This window comes from Ranitomeya variabilis, chromosome 4 (assembly GCF_051348905.1).
Source record: "Ranitomeya variabilis isolate aRanVar5 chromosome 4, aRanVar5.hap1, whole genome shotgun sequence".
NCBI classification, from domain to species: Eukaryota; Metazoa; Chordata; class Amphibia; order Anura; family Dendrobatidae; genus Ranitomeya; species Ranitomeya variabilis.
Window position 1 is genome coordinate 629,997,458 of NC_135235.1, and position 22,403 is coordinate 630,019,860.

General features: G+C 43.5%; 1 protein-coding gene across 1 annotated transcript in view; it reads left to right on the top strand.

Moving 5' to 3' along the window:
* The window catches only part of LOC143768142 (uncharacterized), a 127,105-nt gene that overhangs the window by 57,414 nt on the left and 47,288 nt on the right, over positions 1–22,403 (top strand). The window contains 6 exon segments of the mRNA XM_077256830.1: positions 5,031–5,063; positions 17,794–17,937; positions 18,067–18,246; positions 18,330–18,453; positions 18,531–18,628; positions 20,127–20,220. Of these exon segments, the coding sequence (XP_077112945.1) occupies positions 5,031–5,063; positions 17,794–17,937; positions 18,067–18,246; positions 18,330–18,453; positions 18,531–18,628; positions 20,127–20,220 (673 nt within the window).

Below are 22,403 nucleotides of genomic sequence, written 5' to 3' on the forward strand. Positions count from 1 at the left end.
CACTCCCAATGCTCTTAAGATTCACTCCACATTGTAAGATGCCCCCACAGTTCCTTTTACACACAGTATGATGCTCCTACAGTGTCCCTCACAGACAGTATGATTCCCCACAATGCCTTGTAATACACTATGATAATTACACAGCACCCCAAATAACGTTTTAGGCACCACAGTACCCCTAATACAGTATGAAGCCGACATAAAACACATAATACAGTATAATGCCTCCACATTGCCCCAATACAGTATTAGGCTTCAGCACCCCCCACTAAACTGAGGCTGCAATTAACTCCATTCCCTACTAGAAAAATACACGATAAAAAAAATGTTTATTTTCATTCCCACGATACGTTGCTTTCGGTCTGAACTGTGGGTGGACTGAGGTTTTACGCAACAGACACGATCCTGCTGCACCAGAACTTGGATTCATCGGCTGAATGTTTGGCTTCGGATTCATTGGCTGAATTGTTCTGAAGAGTCCAATATAATTGGAATTGGAATGCTGGGAACGGGGCAGGCTGTTTGGTAGTTACCCTAGTTCATAGTCTCCATAGCATCCATACAATTGGTCGCCATAGGCAGTAAGCCACTGGATTAACCGGTTCCGAGCTCATACAATATCTCCCAACAGGTCCCTGCTGATGAAATGAATATGGAAATAAAATGATCACTTACGGTACCTTATGTTCTTTAATATATTTGAGAACTTTTTTAGAAAGTTTTTTTTCCATTTATTATTTTATTTTCTTCCAATCCAGTGGCTCTAGACAGGTAAATGTAAAGATATTGCTACAGATCATGAGAAATCTACTTAGTTATCCACAGAAGCTTCGTCTAGCCGGAGAACAAGAATGGCGATCAAATTTGACAAAAATGGCAGAAAGTTAAAGAGATTTCCTTCAAGTGCTTAAATTGAGGACCATATTTTTTCTCAGTTCTGTTTTTATTAGAATTTTTTTCAAAATATGCAACAATTATTTTAAGCTGTGAAAGCAATATGCTGTAAGTTAGATATTCAGGGAAAAAAAGTACAATATGAGAAAAATTTCTTGTTAAATATTTTTAACGAGAAAAAGTAGGCAATTACAAAGTTGTTAGTTCCTCTCTCTATACCTAGAATGAAGAGAGAAGGGAGTAGTGGGGACATAGAAGATATTCTGACATTTTACATTTCAGCAGCTGATCTTGAACATTTGGTACATATCAATTATCCAATTAGGGGTCTTAATTTATTAAGGAATATCCCATTTGGGTCTGGGTCAGATTTTTTTTATTTTTCAGCCAGGGTAACCATATCTGCAGAAAACTGTAATGACATAAGGTGTGGTATTTTGATTCACTTTCTCTACCCATTCTCTGTATGTAGTAGGTTGATTCTGAAGCCCATTCAGAAGTATTAGGGCTTTAGCAGCTGTGATTACGTAAAGCAGTCATGTGGATTTTGCCCTAGTGGTATAATGATCGTGTTTAGCGAGGATTACTAATTCTGCTGTGAGTTATATGTTGAGGCACAGGATGTTTTAGCAATATCTTCTATTTGCTCCTCAAAAGAGGAGATGTAGGGGCAGCACCACCAGATGTGGGAGAGCTAGCTCACTTAGTTATCGCAACTACAGCTGAGATTCCAGTTTGACAGGTTAGATGCATAGAGCCATTCTTGAATTTTGTTCCTCCTTGTGAGCGTTTTTTAATGCTGTCCTCAGAGGGTAGGACATGGTAAAACCTCATGTAAGAGAGTAGACATTTAGCCTCTTTATAACATTTAATTTCAGTTCTTTTCCAAAAGAGGTTAGGAAAGTAGGTTTGTAGGACAACGGTGTAACCACATCACATAACCATTGTAAAGCTTTCATGCCTTCCTCATAGTGACCATCTTAAAGGGAACCTGTCACTAGATTTTCCACATAGAAACTAAAAGCGCCACCTTTAAGCCCTTATACACCACCCCACCAATCTGTTTATAAGCCCTACACATATCCCAAGAAAATTACTTTTAATCCTTCTCCCTCTCTTTATGCTAATCGTAGTGGTCCAGTTTGATGGGTGTTACAGCTTGTTTGGCACCTCCTCTCCCAGCAATCACTTGCATCATGTCTTGATGGAAGAGGATGATGTCTCATATGTCATTGACCCACGCTGGAAACCTCGAGTCTGAGCAGTTGAAGCACAGATCTGCTCAGGTGTGCTTCTCTCTGCTTTCCTGGGTTATCCCGTGGGTCAGTATTGTACCTTGCCCTATGGGCTGGACTTACCTTGAGGGGTGTGACTAAGTGTCTACCGGGTCTTCACTAGGGCCTCCGATGGAGTGTGTAGGCTGGGTTGCCAGTAGACACTAGGCACCACTCCAGGGCAGTCCCCAGGACTGCAGCAGTTTACTGGAGGGATAGAGGCATGGATACTAGTTACGTGAGGGTGAGACAAAAGAGTAGACAGACGGTCCGAGGTCAGGGCAGGCAGCACGGATTCATAGAACAAAACCGGAGTCTGGGATGGAGAATTCAAACAGCAGAGAAACAGGTCAGTTCGAACGGGAGATGAAATATTGAGATATGCTTAAACAAAGTGCTAGGCTAGTGAGCTAGTAACCAAAGTTTAGACAAGGAATGAAGGGTAAAGTCACCTGATATATCACCTGCTAGCAAGTGATAGGCTGAAAAAGCTAAGGTAAATACAAATTGTTGCAGAATTGAATTCGGCTGCGCCCCCCTAAGACTCACAACTGAGTGATGGTCAGATACTGGGTCGTACAGTGCGAAACACATGGTGAGTAGGGCAGTGTAACAGTAACAGGATTATGACAACAACATTTGATTGAGCGGGCACCATCCAACTTATAGTAGAGTAAGGGGATCACCGTTTGCATACCCAATATAGTATACCGAGCAAGAAAGGTGTATGCACAAAAATTGGGATCACCACAACAATTCTAAGAATATGTAAACAATCTTTATTTAGGAACAGTACACACAAAAAAATCTAAAAACATTTAAAAACCCATAACATAGATTAGGGTACTGGGTCCACATCAATAACAGGTAAATACCAGCAAAAAAGTGTATATCACAAAACAGCCATATTATAATACAGTACAAGTTAACATAAATAGATCATATATGCCAGTCAATAACCAATAGGTACATATCCAATAACCATATATACCAATATCATTGGCAGGTACGTAGGAACCACTATGCCCTATATTCCTACCAGTAAGTAATAGCAGGAGAGGGAAGAACAAGATTAATATCCATATGATGGATGTATAACAACCAATGTTTGTTCCACCAGTTCTAACTCCTCGGCAAAAAATAGCTCTTACCTAACCTAACAGAGTGAATATACCCTGCGGCTTTAGAGTGACAGGCTATCCGATCTAAGGGCTGTGTGAATGCAAAGACCAAGTAACACGATTATGCAGGAAGTGAAGCTGGGCCATGTGCATTACAAGACTTTGCTTTTACCATTACACTGGTCAACACAAAAAAAATCATCAGCGAAGGTAATATGTCTGTTTTTCAATCACATAAAGTTTCTGAGACAAGTATTTGTTATTACGTTATTTCTGCATTTTCAATGTAAGTTATTCCCATTTCTTTGCTTGTCTTACTTAATTGTGAATTTTCTTACAGGGACAACATCAGTAAAGGTTTTAGTGAGTTTTATGGGAAGGAGTATTGACAGTGCAGTGAACCAATGACTGCTTGTCGTCAAAGTCACGTTATGGGGAGGAGCTAACTTATGAGGCAGTAAGATTTGAGTCAGTCAGAAAAGGATGGTGATGGCAGCAAAGACTGGTATGTGAGACTGACAGGAGACAGGCCTCTACAGGGATCCGAGCCCTGCCACTGGGAGATAGAAGGGAAGGCACCAGACAGCCGCAATTGTGAGAGGACTTTCACAGCATTTCTGGGAGGGCAAGTCGCCTCAGAGGGAATAAAACAGCACAGCCACTGAGGTGTAACTGAGTGAGGGTCTCCACAGAGAGAGAGAGCCTGAAAGCAGCCAATATCCCACTGACAAACTGCCTGTCTGCAAATGTTCATCTGTAAGGAATAGGCTGACCCGCTTACCTCACAACTGTATATAGTTATCTACCCGATTACCTCCAGTAAAATCAGTTCCAAATACAAACTGCCTCTGTCATCTCTGAGGAAATATCCACCTATAGTCGGTCGTCTCTTCGCATTTTTTTTAGTTTGTCACCACTATTGAACTGCACTTACGCTACTGTTTGATCTGATTTAAAGGAGAAAAATGCCCGACAGTGTAACAATCATCCAAACAGATTCTGCTATGTGTGTGGTTCTTTTACACTTCTTTGTGTGTGGTTTCTTTTCGTCCACTTGGTGATTAAGACAAAAGCTGGGCCCCTCGTGTGATATGCTCAAGTTGTTCAAATGGTCTTTGTGACTGGTTGAATATGAGGAATGTGGCTATGTCATTTGCTGTCCCCATGATTTGAAGAGAACCCAAAAATCATAGTGATGACTGCTACTTATGTTTTGTCAAGCTGAAGGGTTTTTCTACAAAGAATAAACATAAGATTAATTACGCTGAACTTGAATCTGCGATTAGGCCAGTTCCACATGATGGTACCTTGTCAGTTCCTGTACCACCGTTGTCTGGATTGGATGAAAATTAAGTAGAATATGAAGACTATGGAGCTGAAGCTACTGGCAAAGACATGGAGCTGCGTGTGTACGAGGTGTACGGAGCATATCCGCGTGTGTATGCGATGTACAGAGCACATCCGCTCCGTACACACACAGCTCCACTCCGTATACCTCGTTCTCACGGCTCCGCTCCGTACACCTCGTACACATGCGGCTCCGCTCCGTACACCTTGTACACACACGGCTCTGCTACATCCACCCTGTAAACCCCTCCTGACCCCACACAGTAACTTCCCCTCATCCAGCACCATGACAACCAGCACAGCAGAGTCCTGCATACACTGAGGCCCCTGATCATGTGACCCCTGACTCCTCCCCTCCTCTGACCTCATCACAGGTCCTGTGCCCACAGAGCAGCCATATATGTGGTGTGCGGCTCTGCAGGTGGAGGTAGGTGCTGGAGATTCCCCATTACTGGGCGGGGGCAGGGGGCAGTAACCCCCTCAGTGCTGGTGACATTTCGCTCCTCCCTCCCATATAACTTACTGATGGAGATTATTTTTCTCTGGAGCCAGAGCTTCTGTTCTCTCTATAGACGATGAATAGAGAGAAGCGCACACATCTCCTGGGGAAACCTCTCTGTGGTCCTATATATATGGCTATGTGCACACGTTGCAGATTTCCTGCGGATCCGCAGCGTTTTTTTCTGCGCAGAAACGCTGCAGATCTGCTTTGATTTACAGTACAATGTAAATCAATGGAAAAAAAATGCTGTGCTAATGGAGCGGAAAATTCTGCACGGAAAACGCAGCGGATTTCTGCACCCATTCCATAATAGAAATCTGCAGAGGTAAAAACGCAGTAAACCCGCAACAAAAACGCACAAAATCCGCAAAAAAAAAGCGCAAATTTTGACCTGCAGAGATGCAGAATCCGCACAGAAAATTCCACAGGCAAATCCGCAACGTGTGCACATACCCTATATGTCTTGTGTCTGTCGCGGTTTCTTCAGGTGACATTTATAATGGCGGCTGTTATAATTAATGACTCCTGTAATCCCCCTCATGGCCGCTCCCTGGGACCCCCCAGTGTCATCACTCTTTGTGTTTCTGCCGGTCTCCTCCATATTTCTGGGGTCCCTGTGACCTGAGCGCCTCCTGTAGTGATAATCTCCATCACTCCCCGTGTAGACGGCAGATTCTGGGGGACGGACATAAAGCACATGGCATTCAGACTGCGCTCCATATTTATCACATGTATCCCACTCTTAGCATCTTCATCATCCTCGGCTTTTGATATTGGTGACATATATGGTGGATTCCTGTCCCCAAATCTGATCCATTCACAATGACAAAGCACCACGTGTTACAGACTCTTAGATAATTCAGATAGCTGTTAGAAAAACAATAAAGTCTTAGGGTACTGTCACACTAAACGATTTACCAACGATCACGACCAGCGATACGACCTGGCCGTGATCTTTGGTAAGTCGTTGTGTGGTCGCTGGGGAGCTGTCACACAGTCAGCTCTCCAGCGACCAACGATGCCGAAGTCCCCGGGTAACCAGGGTAAACATCGGGTTACTAAGCGCAGGGCCGCGCTTAGTAACCCGATGTTTACCGTGGTTACCAGCGTAAACGTAAAAAAATAAAAAAAACACTACATACTTACATTCCGGTGTCTGTCCCCCGGCGTTCTGCTTCTCTGCACTGTGTCTGCGCCAGCCGGAAAGCACAGCGGTGACGTCACCGCTGTGCTCGCTTTCCGGCCGGCCGGCGCTCACAGTGCAGAGAAGCAGAACGCCGGGGGACAGACACCGGAATGTAAGTATGTAGTGTTTGGTTTTTTTTTACTTTTACGCTGGTAACCACGGTAAACATCGGGTTACTAAGCGCGGCCCTGCGCTTAGTAACCCGATGTTTACCCTGGTTACAAGCGAACGCATCGCTGGATCGCTGTCACACACAACGATCCAGCGATGACAGCGGGAGATCCAGCGACGAAAGAAAGTTCCAAACGATCTGCTACGACGTACGATTCTCAGCAGGGTCCCTGATCGCTGCTGCGTGTCAGACACAGCGATATCGTATGGATATCGCTGGAACGTCACGGATCGTACCGTCGTAGCGATCAAAGTGCCAATGTGTGACAGTACCCTTACACTATGTGATTAGACTGTCCAGGTAGAAAAAAAAATTCCCTCCACTCCAGCCTCATTTTTAACTTTGAAGGTAGAGAAAGGGTATTCCCATCTCCAAGATCCAATCCCAATATGTAGTGAGTGTAATAATAATAATATTAGCAAATACCTCCAATTACAAATTTATGTCTCTTTCATCATGTGCAGGCATTGCAGGACCTTAGGTATCCACGGTTACGTCCAATGATGAGGTCCAATGATGAGGTCACAGCTAGTTGCTAGTGGTCGTAACCATGGATACCTAATGCCTGCACATGAGGAAAGAGACATAGCGAATCATATTGGGATAGGATCTTGGAGATGGAAATACCCCTTCAAGTCAATCAAGTTCAGCCTATAGCCTAACATGTTGATCCAGAGGAAAGCAAAAATCCAAAGGGGCAGACACTTATTAGCTCTATATTAGGAGGAAAATTCCTTCCCGAGTCCACATATGGCTATCAGACTAGATCTCTGGATCACAGAATCCAGTGCCCATAATCTGCGTTATTATATTTTTCAAGAAAGGAATCCACAACTCTCTTGAGTTTTAGAAGTGAATCAACCATTATAACATAATGTAAAACATTACACGCCCCCTGGCCGAAGCATTTTCCAAGCAAAACTCGCTTCGGGTGTGGTGGGTCCCCGGGTGTTCCAGGTAACTATACCTTGCTATGTTTATCATGCGGGTGTTCCTCATTGTGGTATTACATTGGCATTGTGTACATACCATATGCTGCCATTAATAAATCTCAGTTCTACTTTAAGATCACTGGATACTTCTGGTATATATATTTTATATTGTGCAGTGTAATTTAACCAGTTGCTTGACTATATCATGGTATGCAATATGGTAGCATTCTAGGTTTATTCCTTCCCTGTTTTTGAATGTACTGAGGACATATTGTATTGAGGACTTCCTATCTTTATGTCTGAATCACTCATTATAAATATGATAGTGTGGACAATGTAATATGACTATCAAACCATGGGCTGTGTTTACTTGCCTGTGTAGTACTATTATGTATTGACTATTTTCCTTTCGCAATGACAGCACCCTACTGAGAGAGGGGATCCGCCCACCAGGACAGGAAACCTACAGGTTAAAAGGGGGCAGTCCCCCTCGTCTCCTCAGTTGGTTTTCTGTCCTGATGGGAACCTGCGGAGAAGAATCTTACCTGGGTCCAGTCAGCCTCTGTGGGAACGGCTGGTCAGTAACGCGCCCGTGACCCAGAAGTACTGCTACTTAACCTCCGGGTGGGACCGGAGAGGTGCATCATGGATGGGGAAGTGAGGGGGCGTCGTCAGGCCTTCTTAGTCCGGCAGCATACAGCAGGACAGTGCTGAAGATGTCTTCCCCAAGAGACGTTGAGGAGCACACACCATCTAAAGAGGTGGTCACCGAGCAGCACAGAAGTGGCAAAGGCAGCATCAGTGGTCGCTCTAGAGGGAGTGACTCCACGGATGCCAGAAGTGAACGGAGTCGACAAATTTCTATAGCCTCCAAATCATGCGCTGTGCCTCCACCTCCTGAATCGGTACCCTACTAACAAGCTTCAGATAGTGAGTGCGTACAATGGTCACCTGGTAAGCTGAATCCCCCTTCTGTTTCTATTTATTCCCAGGTAAGGAAATCTATTAAAACCAAGCACAAATAGTGTGCATTATGCACAGAGCCCCACCTGACGCTTATCTCAAAAGTCTATGTCAGTCATATATATGTCAAGCCCTGGAGGAGGAAGCTCCTGTACGTACGTCTGATCATAGAACATTTATCAGAGAGGAGATTAGGGAGAATTACATGGTGAAAAGCCTCGTGAGAATGGAGTGGGAGAACAGGACAGCCAGGGGTTCTTACCATCCTCCTCAAAACATAAATACCCCTTTGATGATGACTTGTTAGCAGAATGAGTTAAAGTTACCAACGTAGCAGCTTCATCAAAAGGATCAGTATTGCCCCTAGAAGACGGAGGTCTTCTAAAGGATCTGTCTAATAGGAAGGTAGAAATGTTTCTGCAGCAGGCCTGGCAGTCGTCGGCTGGGGCATTCAAACAGCTATTGCGAGCACCTGTACCGCCAGATCGATGATGGTTTGGCTGGACCAACTGGAGATCCAGATACGATCTGGAGCACCTAGGGACAAATTACTGGACTCCTTTCCACAGATCTTCACCCCTCCTTTCAGGAACACCTTTAGGAAGCAGTCATCGTTCCAGAGGAAGTATAGAAGCCAAGACGGGGAGCCAGCAGAGCCGAACCAGAAAGGTGCCTACATTGGTGGGGCCTCATCGTCCAAAACCAGACGCAAGTATCGCTATCCCTGATCTCCCGGAGGGAAGTAGATTGAAATATTTCTTTAAACAATGGGTCTGTATAACATCCAACACCTGGATTCTCGATATACTGTCATCCGGGCTAAAATTGTAATTCTGGAGTATTCCTCTGGACTCCTTCATATTAACAACCTTAAGGGGCTAATCTGATTGGCAACCGTCCCTGGAATTGGAGATTCTGCACTTAATGGATAAATAGGTCCTAATTGAGGTTCCTAAGGATCAAGAGGGGAGGGGGTTTTATTCTCCTCTGTTTTTGGTCTCCAAACCTGATGGTTCCTTCTGAACCATTATTAGTTTGCAGAAGCTGAATTCATTCCTAAGGTCTCATACCTTTAAAATGGAGTCCATAAAGTCTGCAACCAAACTTCTGGTCCCATTTGTTTCATGACGGTCCTGGACCTGAAGGGCGCATATTATCACCTGCCTATATACCAGGACCACTAACAATGCTTTAGAGTGGCAGTACTTCTTTGCGACCAGGTTAAACACTTTCAGTTCGCCTGTATGCCGTTTGGTCTTTCCATGGTACCACGTGTGTTCACCAAGGTGATAGCTCATTTGACGGAACGAGATACCCTTGTTATTCCATACCTGGATGATTTCCTTACAATAGGGAGGTCGGCCGTCCAGTGCAGTACCCGGCTGAGCCATATAATATCGTCCCTACAGGGTCTGGGTTGGATAATCAATCTGAAAAAATCAAGACTACTTCCCTCGACCCTTCAAAGGTTCCTCGGCATCCTCTTGGATTTGGTAGCTCAACGTTGCTGACCAGGGAGGAACAGGGTTCCTCAAACCTTAAGGAATTAAGAGCAGTGAGTTTCTACTGATTCTGCGGGACACTCACGTACGGATACACACCTGTTATGAACTGGTGGCCTAGGAGCAGCATGAGACGTACTCTGGAGAAGGTGGTACCTGTACTGACCGCAGACCCTGAACTTAACACCGCAACTAGAAGTAGCCGTGGAATGTACCTGTCACTCCCTAGACATCTCGACACAGCCGGAGGACTAATTACCCCTAGAGATAGAAAGGGGAAAACTATCTTGCCTCAGAGAAAATCCCCCACAAAGGATAGACAGCCCCCCACAAATATTGACTGTGAGAAGAGAGGGGAATAACATATGCAGACTGAAATCAGGATTTAGCAAAGGAGGCCAATTCTAGCTAAATAGAAAGAATAGGACAGAGTACTATGCGGTCAGTATTAAAACACTAGAAAATATCCACCACAGAAAATACAAAACTCCACAACTAACTAAAGGCATGGAGGGTATATCTGCATCTCCAGAGATACCAGTTTGGCTAAACAAATCCTTACACAGACCAAGCTGGACAAGACAAAACATGGAAGGTAACTAGAACGATCAGGCCCACAGCATGTGGACTGCAGAAAACAAAGCCAGCACTTATCTTTGTTGAAATGATCAGCAAGCAAGAGAGACCAGGCAGGGAAGTGAATCCTCCAGGAAACAATGGACAACTGGCACTAACCAAAGGGTCAAGCAAGACTAAATAGCCCAGTCAAAATTGCAATAAGTGGACACACCTAATGACTGCTGTGATCCAAAGACAGCAGCACTACCACTTATAACCACCGGAGGGAGCCCAAGAGCAGAATTCACAACAGTACCCCCCCCTTGAAGAGGGGTCACCGAACCCTCACCAGAGCCCCTAGGCCGATCAGGACGAGCCAGATGAAAGGCCCGAACCAAATCAGTAGCATGGACATCCGAGGCAAAAACTCAAGAATTATCCTCCTGGCTGTAACCCTTCCATTTGACAAGATACTGAAGTTTCCGTCTCGAAAAACGAGAATCCAAAATCTTCTCAACCACATACTCCAACTCCCCATCAACCAACATCGGGGCAGGAGGATCAACAGAGGGAACAACAGGCACCACATATTTCCGCAACAAAGATCTATGAAAAACATTATGGATGGAAAAAGAGGCCGGAAGGGCCAAACGAAAAGACACCGGATTAACAATCTCAGAAATCCTATAAGGACCAATAAACCGAGGCTTAAACTTAGGGGAAGAAACCTTCATAGGAACATGACGGGAAGACAACCAAACCAAATCCCCAACCCGAAGCCGGGAACTAACACACCGACGACGGTTAGCAAAACGCTGAGCCTCCTCCTGAGACAACACCAAATTGTCCACAACATGAGCCCAAATCTGCTGCAACCTGTCAACCACAGAGTCCACCCCAGGACAATCAGAAGGCTCTACCTGCCCTGAAAAAAAACGAGGATGAAAACCAGAATTACAAAAGAAGGGTGAAACCAAGGTAGCAGAACTAGCCCGATTATTAAGGGCAAACTCGGCCAATGGCAAGAAGGCCACCCAATCGTCCTGATCAGCAGACACAAAGCATCTCAAATAAGTTTCCAAGGTCTGATTAGTTCGCTCGGTTTGGCCATTTGTCTGAGGATGAAACGCGGAAGAAAAAGACAAATCGATGCCTAGTCTAGCACAAAAGGCTCGCCAAAACCTAGGAACAAACTGAGACCCTCTGTCAGACACAATATTCTCCGGAATGCCATGCAAACGAACCATATGCTGAAAAAACAACGGAACCAAATCAGAGGAGGAAGGCAATTTAGGCAAAGGTACCAAATGAACCATCTTAGAAAACCGGTCACAAACCACCCAGATAACCGACATCCTCTGGGAAACTGGAAGATCTGAAATAAAATCCATAGAAATATGCGTCCAAGGCCTCTCAGGGACTGGCAAAGGCAAAAGCAACCCACTAGCGCGGGAACAGCAAGGCTTGGCCCGCGCACAAGTCCCACAGGACTGCACAAATGAACGCACATCCCGTGAAAAAGAAGGCCACCAAAAGGACCTACCAACCAAATCTCTGGTACCAAAAATCCCAGGATGGCCAGCCAACACAGAACAATGAATCTCAGAAATCACTTTACTAGTCCATCTGTCAGGAACAAACAATTTCCCCACTGGACAGCGATCAGGCTTATCGGCCTGAAACTCCTGAAGAGCCCGACGTAAATCAGGGGAGATGGCAGAAAGAATCACCCCTTCCTTCAGAATGCCGACCGGCTCAAGGACCCCAGGAGAATCAGGCAAAAAACTCCTAGAGAGGGCATCCGCCTTAACATTCTTAGAACCCGGAAGGTACGAGACCACAAAATCAAAACGTTAGAAAAACAGGGACCATCGGGCCTGTCTAGGATTCAGCCGTCTGGCAGACTCGAGGCAAATCAGATTCTTATGATCAGTCAAGACCACAATACGGTGCTTGGCCCCCTCAAGCCAATGACGCCACTCCTCAAATGCCCACTTCATAGCCAACAACTCACGATTGCCGACATCATAATTGCGTTCCGCAGGCGAAAACTTTCGAGAAAAGAAGGCACACGGTTTCAACAAGGAACCATCAGAATTCCTCTGAGACAAAACGGCCCCTGCCCCAATCTCAGAAGCGTCAACCTCAACCTGAAATGGAAGGGAGACATCCGGCTGACGCAACACAGGGGCAGAAGTAAATCGGCGTTTAAGCTCCTGAAAGGCAGAAACAGCCGCAGAGGACCAATTCGCCACATCAGCGCCCTTCTTCGTCAAATCTGTCAGGGGTTTAACCACACTGGAGAAGTTGGCAATAAAGTGGCTATAAAAATTAGCAAAGCCCAAAAATTTCTGAAGGCTCTTCGCAGAAGTGGGCTGGATCCAATCATGAATGGCCTGAACCTTAACCGGATCCATTTCTATAGATGAGGGAGAAAAAATGAAGCCCAAAAAAGAAACCTTCTGTACTCCAAAAAGGCACTTAGACCTCTTCACGAACAAAGCATTCTCACGAAGGATCTGAAATACCATCCTGACTTGTTTCACATGAGACTCCCAATCATCTGAAAAAATCAAAATATCAAAAATATCATCCAAATATACAATCATGAATTTGTCAAGATAATTCCGAAATATATCATGCATAAAGGTCTGAAACACAGATGCGGCATTAGAGAGCCCGAATGGCATCACAAGGTATTCAAAATGGCCTTCGGGCATATTAAACGCAGTTTTCCATTCGTCACCCTGCTTAATACGAACAAGATTATATGCCCCTCGAAGGTCAATCTTAGTAAACCAACTAGCCCCCTTAATCCTAGCAAACAAATCAGAAAGCAAAGGCAAAGGGTATTGGAATTTGACCGTGATCTTATTCAAGAGGCAATAATCAATACAGGGTCTCAAGGAGCCATCCTTCTTGGCAACAAAAAAGAAACCTGCTCCCAATGGTGAAGAAGATGGCCGAATATGCCCCTTCTCCAAAGATTCCTTTACATAGCTCCGCATGGCGGTATGTTCTGGCACAGACAGGTTAAACAGTCGGCCCTTAGGGAACTTACAACCTGGAATCAAGTCGATAGCACAATCACAGTCCCTATGCGGTGGAAGGGAACTGGACTTGGGCTCATCAAATACATCCTGGAAATCTGACAAAAACTCAGGAATTTCAGAAGAGGGGGAGGAGGTAATTGACATCAAAGGGACGTCACCATGAACCCCCTGACAGCCCCAACTAGTCACAGACATAGATTTCCAATCTAATACCGGATTATGCACCTGTAACCATGGGAAACCCAGCACAATAGCATCATGCAAATTATGCAACACTAGAAAATGACAATCTTCCTGATGAGCTGGCGCCATACACATGGTCAGCTGTGTCCAAAACTGAGGTTTATTTTTTGCCAGCGGTGTAGCATCAATGCCCCTCAAAGGAATAGGATTATGCAAAGGCTGCAAAGGGAACCCACAACGTCTGGCAAATTCTAAGTTGGCGCCTGAATTCACAAATGCCATGACAGAAAATGACGATAATGAGCAGATCAGGGTAACAGATAACAGAAATTTAGGTTGTACAGTACTGATGGTAACAGAACTAGCGATTCTCTTAGTACGCTTAGGGCAATCAGAAATAACATGAGCAGAATCGCCACAGTAAAAACACAACCCATTCTGACATCTGAATCCTTGTCGTTCCGCTCTAGACACAATCCTATCACATTGCATAGGCTCAGGACTCCACTCGGAAGACAACGCCACAGCACGCACAACTCTGCGCTCGCGTAAGCGCCGATCAATCTGAATGGCCAAAGACATAGAATCACTCAGACCAGCAGGTGTGGGAAACCCCACCATAACATCTTTAACAGATTCCGAAAGACCCTTTCTGAAAACTGCAGCCAAGGCATCCTCATTCCACTTAGTCAGCACAGACCACTTCCTAAATTTCTGGCAATATAATTCTGCCGCTTCTTGACCCTGAGACAGGGCCAACAAGGTCTTCTCAGCATGATCCACTGAATTAGGTTCATCATACAATAACCCTAGCGCTAGAAAAAAGGTGTCTACATTAAGCAAAGCAGGATTTCCAGCTTCCAGGGAGAACGCCCAATCCTGAGGGTCACCGCGCAGCAGAGAAATGACTATTTTAACCTGCTGGATGGGATCACCAGAGGAACGGGGTTTCAGAGCTAAAAACAGTTTACAGTTATTTTTAAAGCTCAGAAATTTGGACCTGTCTCCAAAGAAAAAATCAGGAGTTGGAATTCTAGGCTCTAAAACCGGAGTCTGAACGATATAATCGGAAATACCCTGTACTCTAGCAGCAAGCTGATCCACACGAGAAGCCAATCCCTGAACGTCCATACCAGCGCCAAACTCCTGAACCACCCAGAGGTAAAGAGGAAAGAAAAGGCACAACAGACTGCAGAAGAAAAAATGGCTCAGCACTTTCCTTTCCTTCTTCTGAGATGCAATTAACTCATTGTTGTCCAGTTGTACTCTTATGAACTGGTGGCCTAGGAGCAGCATGAGACGTACTCTGGAGAAGGTGGTACCTGTACTGACCGCAGACCCTGAACTTAACACCGCAACTAGAAGTAGCCGTGGATTGTACCTGTCACTCCCTAGACATCTCGACACAGCCGGAGGACTAATTACCCCTAGAGATAGAAAGGGGAAAACTATCTTGCCTCAGAGAAAATCCCCCACAAAGGATAGACAGCCCCCCACAAATATTGACTGTGAGAAGAGAGGGGAATAACATACGCAGACTGAAATCAGGATTTAGCAAAGGAGGCCAATTCTAGCTAAATAGAAAGAATAGGACAGAGTACTATGCGGTCAGTATTAAAACACTAGAAAATATCCACCACAGAAAATACAAAACTCCACAACTAACTAAAGGCATGGAGGGTATATCATGCACTCCAGAGATACCAGCTTGGCTAAACAAATCCTTATACAGACCAAGCTGGACAAGACAAAACATGGAAGGTAACTAGAACGATCAGGCCCACAGCATGTGGACTGCAGAAAACAAAGCCAGCACTTATCTTTGTTGAAATGATCAGCAAGCAAGAGAGACCAGGCAGGGAAGTGAATCCTCCAGGAAACAATGGACAACTGGCACTAACCAAAGGGTCAAGCAAGACTAAATAGCCCAGTCAAAATTGCAATAAGTGGACACACCTAATGACTGCTGTGATCCAAAGACAGCAGCACTATCACTTATAACCACCGGAGGGAGCCCAAGAGCAGAATTCACAACACACACCGACAACACTACGGTGGTGGCATATTTGAATCGTCCGGGGGGGACAAGGTCACAATCACTAATGTCCACTGCAGACGACATACTCACCTTGGCCGAAGAATCACCTCCTCTCCCTGTCAGCACTTCACATCAGAGGGGAACAAAAATGTTCAGGCAGGCTATCTCAGTCGACACTCCCTATGACAGGGGGAATGGTCCCTAGAGCGACAGATTTTCAGATGCATCGTACGGTTATGGGGCCTCCCGGACATGGACCTTTTCCCCATAAGGAGCATCAGGCAGGTCAGGAGGTTTGCGTCACTACAAGCATCAGACGGCCAGAGGTAGTAGACTCCCTTCAAGTCCGGTGGGATTATACTCTAGCCTACGCATTTCCTCTGATGTGTCTGATTTCGCTAGTGCTCAGAAAAATCAGAGAGGAGAGAGCGAGAGTAAATCTGGTAGCCCCCCCCAGCGTAGATGGTTTTCAGAAGCCCTAGTCACCATCTTGCTATAGAGAAGAAAGGAGGTTACCACAAAAATTTATTATATGACCTGGAGGAGGTTTTTGCTATTCTACTCAGCTCCCCTGTCGGATCATGTTCCAATTCTGGCAATTCTGGAATTTTTGCAGAAAGGCCGAGAATTGGGGTTATCGGTTAACACCCTTAAAGTATTGGTCTCTGCTCTGGGCGCACTGTATAACTAATGTAGATTACCTCCGTGGGATTTAAACCTTGTGCTGGACGCATTAACAGGCTCCCCTTCGAACCCTTAGATTCTGCCTCTATTAAGGTTCTAACCCTCAAAACAGCTTTATTGGTAGCCTTGACTTCTGCAATTCGAGTAAGTGACAATCAGGCACTATCAGTAGATACTCTTTTTTTGATGATTTATCAGGATAAGATAGTTCTGAAACCGGACCCGGCTTATTTGCCAAAAATCGCTTCTAGGTTTCATAGAAGCAAAGAAATTGTATTTACCATCCATCTTTGATAGCCCCGCTACAGCAGAGGAACGAAGATGTCCAGAAGAGCTGTGCTGGAGTACTTAGAGAAGACTCTAAGGAGGCAGAGTAGAGCTATGTTTGTCTCCTTTCAGGGCCGGAAGAAGGGGTCGGGTGTCACAAAAAACACTATCTCCTGGTGGATAAAAGATGCGATCTGCCTAGCTTATTCAGCCAAAGGTGAAACCCCACTGGAGGGAGTGAGAGCCCATTCAGTGCGGGCCATGGCATCCTCCTGGGCTGAAAAGGTGGACGTATCCATTGATTTGATTTGTAAGGCGGCAACATGGTCATCACCTTCCACCTTTTATAGACACTACCGTCTTGATCTATCATCCACCTCTAGTCTAGACTTTGGGCGAGGAAGCCTGCATACGCGAAACGCGCGCTGGGGCTACCGGTGTATGCGTCCCTGACCACTGGGTCACTACCTCCTCCCTTCTGTGTTCCCCTCACATGGGTAAGATTTTTTGTATTACTTGTACTTTGGACTATGATTGGCACTTTATAGGTGGGGATGGCAGCAACACTTGTTTGTAGATGTTTATTAAGCTGACCCATTCATATGTAAATTGACGCTAACCCTTATGGAAGCATTATACTGATAATATCATGTGCCGTAATTTAATATTTTGAGGGAAGTTGAGGTAGACGTTTTGTATCTAGAGTTCTTCTCCTGTCTTTTCCTTGTCCATGTACTAATATGTCCTAAATCTTTATATGTATGTGAGTGAGTGATAAAGTAAAATTTATACATTCTTTAAAATATATTGGCCTCACCACATTTATTGAGAGCATAGTGGCTCCATTTTTTCTATGTAGGATTAATATATGCTTGGGAGCAGCCCTCACTCTCAGTAATAGATTTATTTTTGACAGAATTTATATATGTGTATCCACAATGTCAGTTATTGTTAACAACCTGTTTTGATATTGCAGTCTAACCATTCCCTTAATAACCTGGGATGCTCTTATACATTTCTTATACACTAGAGACCAAAATTGTACACAATCCACTGGATTTTCTTGGAAGCTTTTTACATGAGATTCTTTATGATTTTCCATGTCCTTCCTATTTAGATCCCTATATTATCGGATCCGATCTATCTTCTCTGTAACAGAATTCTCCTGACTGAGCCAGCAAGGATGGATAGGAACAGGGACAAGATGGTGGGCAAAATATTAAACCTCACCCTAGAGATCCTTTTCCAGCTTACTGGAGAGGTGAGAGATTCTGATGACATCACATTACATCATTCTCATCTACAGGAATAACAAATGGATAGAACTGGAGAGGTGAGGACTCTGGAAATGTCTGTAGTGAGATTTATTAATGTTTCTCTTCATAAACAGGATTACACATTAGTGAAAAAGAACTTTGGTGAGAGCTGTCAGGCCCCTGTGTCTGAGGGATGGAGGAAAATCCTAAGCCCAATCACTGGGACTCCACCTCACCCCCTAATACATGAGGACATCAATGACCAGAAGATTATAGAACTCGCCTACAAGATGATTGAGCTGCTGACTGGAGAGGTGACACTGCTGAGAATGCTGGGACATTATACAGTAACCCTGTGAAGAAATCGAGAGGATGACAGTATTATTGTATGTGTCAGGTTCCTATAAGGTGTCAGGACGTCACCATCTATTTCTCCATGGAGGAGTGGGAGTATTTAGAAGGACACAAAGATCTGTACAAGGACACCATGATGGAGGTTCCCCAGCCCCTCACATCACCAGGTAATAGACAGGACTAAATACACTCTAAATATCTGAATATAAAAAATGAATTCAGTCCTTGTATGTGTTTCCTCCAGTTCTATCCAGTAAAAGGACAACACCAGAGAGATGTCCCCATCCTCTTATTTCACAGGACTGTAAACCAGAAAATCCTGATGTTGCTCAGGATCATCAGGTAAATGGAGAGAATGTGTCACGAGATGTTACCTATGATGTGTAAAAGGCTGTGAAGATGTTGTGTTGTCTTGTTCTACCCACCAATATTAGACGTTTTATACTTGGTGGAGATGACAAGTTTTCAGCTTACCAACAACATTATATGATGTCTGGATCTTCTCACAATTTTATGATTATGGAGACTGCTGGTTAAATTTAGGAGCTGACAGGTTTTATTTATACAGGAGATGTGCACCAGTATTATAAACCGAATGGCCAATTTAGCCGACACTGTCAGTTTCTTGATTACAGCTTTTCTGTTTGGAAATTAGACCCATGACCATGACCATGAGTGCAGTATAAAATGAAGTAAACAATTTTCATTCTGAATCCACATAAGAATTGAAAAATCGAATGATTTTGAATGAGGCATGGTTATCAGTGCTTGATTAGCCAGTATTTAAAAAAAGCAAAACTGTGAAACTCATGTTTTTATGGGCAATGGTGTTAAGACTATACTGAGAATGTTGTTAAGGAGGGAAAACATCCCAGGACAAATGATCCTGTGGATGAAAACAACTCATCAAAGGAGATATCAAATAATCTTTAAGAAAAATGCAGTCATGCCAATTGCTTGTGAATGCAGCTCTGGTGTCCAAGCAATGTGTCCGTATGTACTCTTTGTTCTTTAGCACACATGAGATATAGCAGCAGAACATTGGTCAGATGAATCCAGTTTTTTGTTTCATTATGCTGATGGTAGGGTAAGAATTTGGCAGAAGGCTATTGGAGGTAGAACAATGATGCAAGGAATATTTTCTCATCACATCTTCGGACATTGATACCTGTGGACACTAGAGGTTACCTAAGCATTGTAGTCAAACATGTTGTTCATCACTTGAAGGCAGCTATTTTCCCTATGACAGAAGGACAATGCACCTTGTACAATGTTCATTTAGTCATGGATTGCTTCCAAGAACATGACAGTGTGGTTTTCCTTGCTTTCCCGGCCTTCACAGTCTCCAGATATTAATTATGTAGAAAATCTCACAGACAAGATCAAACAGGTTGTTTATGAGAATGTCATTACCGCTATCAAATTTGCAGCAACTTAATCTATCCTGTTGACATGGGTTAGTATTCCTGCCGAAAAATCAACAACTAGTGGAATCTGAGATGAATTACTGAAGATCTCATGGCCAAAGACGTTCCAATGTTTTACTCTATGATAGTCTCTAATAAAGTGGCCATTCAGTGTATGTTTTATACTTGGTGGAAAAGACAAGATGAAGCTGATCAGACATTAGATGTTGTCTGGATCTTCTCACAATGTTTTGGTTATGAAGACTGCTGGTTAGAATTAGGAGCCAAAAGGTTGGATTTATACAGGAGACCTGCAGCTATGTGACAACTACTACTGTTATTTGTGGTTGTCATGTTAATTTATGATCTTTTCTCTTTGAACAATTTCTTATAATCTCTCCATTTGTCTGTGACTTTTACAATATTTGTTTCAGGGTACAGATCTGACCCATATTAATACTACAGAAGAGACTTATGTGAGGGGTGATGAGCAGTCTAAAGAGAAGATTCCTACAAATAACCATGCAGGTAACAGACAAGTACAGTGGTGCAGGAAAGTTTCCAAACGTGAGAAGTTTTCATATTTCTACACAAATTTGACCTAAGACTACATTATATTTTCACACAAGTCCTAAAATTAGATGAATAGAATTAAATAGAACAAATGAATCAAACATATTAGACTGTGGATGATTCTCCTCATTTAAAAATAAAATATCACACATTTGTGAATGGAAAAGTATGGGCACCTTTAAAATTAGTAGATAATTTGAAGGTGAAATTAGAGAATTATCTATTCAATCAATAAGTTGACAATGAGGTGTTAGTTGGCGACCTGTTTTGATTCAAAGTCTGATGTTAACAACATGTAAGTGGAAGTTTGTCATGACATGAACAAAGGAGAGTTTTGAGGACCTTATTAAAACTGCTGTTGCTTGTGAGGCTGGAAAAGGTTACAAAATCATCTCTGAAGAGTTTGGACTCCACCAATTCAGAGTGTGTAGAAATGGAGGAAATTTAAGATCATTATTACCCTCATCAGGAGTGGTCGATCAAAATTGATCACTCCAAGTGAAGGCATAATAGTCTGCAAAGGTCACAAAGGAACACAAGCTAACCTCTGAGCAACTAATGGCCTCTGAGCTAGAGTTAATGTTCATGAATGCACCATCCAGTAAATATTATCAATAGTGTGCATGGCAGGAATGTAAGGACAATGCAACTGTTCTCCAAAAACAACATTGCTCTCCATCTGCAGTTTGCTAAAGATCAAGTGGACAAACTAGAATGCTCGTGGATCAATGTTTTATGAATAGATAAGGCAAAAAATAGAGCTTTGTGGTTTAAATGAGAAGCGTTATGTTTGGACAAAAGAAAAACACTGCACTATAGCATAAAAACCGCATAGCATTTGTGCCACACGGTGCTGATAGTATCATAGTTTGGGCCTTTTTTGCTGTAACTGGGCCTGGACGGCTGCTATTATTGATGGAACAATACATTCTGAATTTAGCAAATTGTAAAGGAAAATGTAAGGACATCTGTCCATGAGCTAACTCTCAAGAGACCGTGGTCATGCAGCAAGTCAACGACCCAAAGGAGACTAGTCATTCTACAAAAGAATAAAGTAACATTTTTGGAATCAACAAGTCACATTCCTGACTTTAACCCCTTCACAACATGCACCAAACATGTACGGCACATTTCTGGTCTCCCCTTTGATGTGGGCTCCAGTCGTAAGCCCACATCTTTTCCGGCACATGTCAGCTGATTTCAACAGCTGACATGTGCTCCTAACAGCCGTGGGTGGAATCGCAATCCACCTGTGGCTGTTAACCTGTTAAATGCCACTGTCAATCTCTGACATTGGCATTTAGTATTATCACGCTGGAAGTGCGTCACTAATCCCGCTCATCGGCGTCCATTTCACATGACCACGGGTCACTGATGGGTTGGCATGTCAACCCGGGATCTGTAGGAGACCCCTGTGGTTGTCATTGCTGGATAACTATGAGCACCGCCCAGCTATACTGCTCTGTGTAGCACAAGGGATCGGATGATCGCAGCTTCTAGTCTCCCATAGAGACTATTAAACAAGTCTAAAGTAAAAAAAAGTATTTAAAAGAAAATAAAAAATATATAAAAGTTTAAATCACCCCCTATTCGCCCCATTCAAAATAAAACAATTTTAAAAAACTTTAAAAGAAAAACATATTTGGTATCGCCGCATTCAGAATTGCCCGATCTGTCAACATATAAAAATAAATAATCCGATTGTTAAAGGTGTAATGAAAAAAAAACCTCAAAAAAGCCCGAATTCCTTTTTTTGGTTCCCTCAACATTGCATTAAAATTCAATAACAGGTGATGAAAACATCGTATCTACACCAAAATAATATCAATAAAAACATTAGCTTGGTGCACAAAACATAAGCTCTCACTCAGCCCCAAATCCCTAAAAATGGAGACAATACGGGTCTTGGAAAATACGCAATGTATTGATTTTTTTTTTTTTAAATACATTTTGGACATTTTTTTCACCACTTAAATAAAAAAATAACCTATATATGTTTGGCATCTACGAACTTGTAATGACCTGGAGAATCATAATGGCAGTCAGGTTTAGCATTTGGTGAACATGGTAAAACACTATATGCTAAAATCAATGGTGTCGTTCAAAAGGTATGGCTCTGGAAAGAAGGGGAGCAAAAA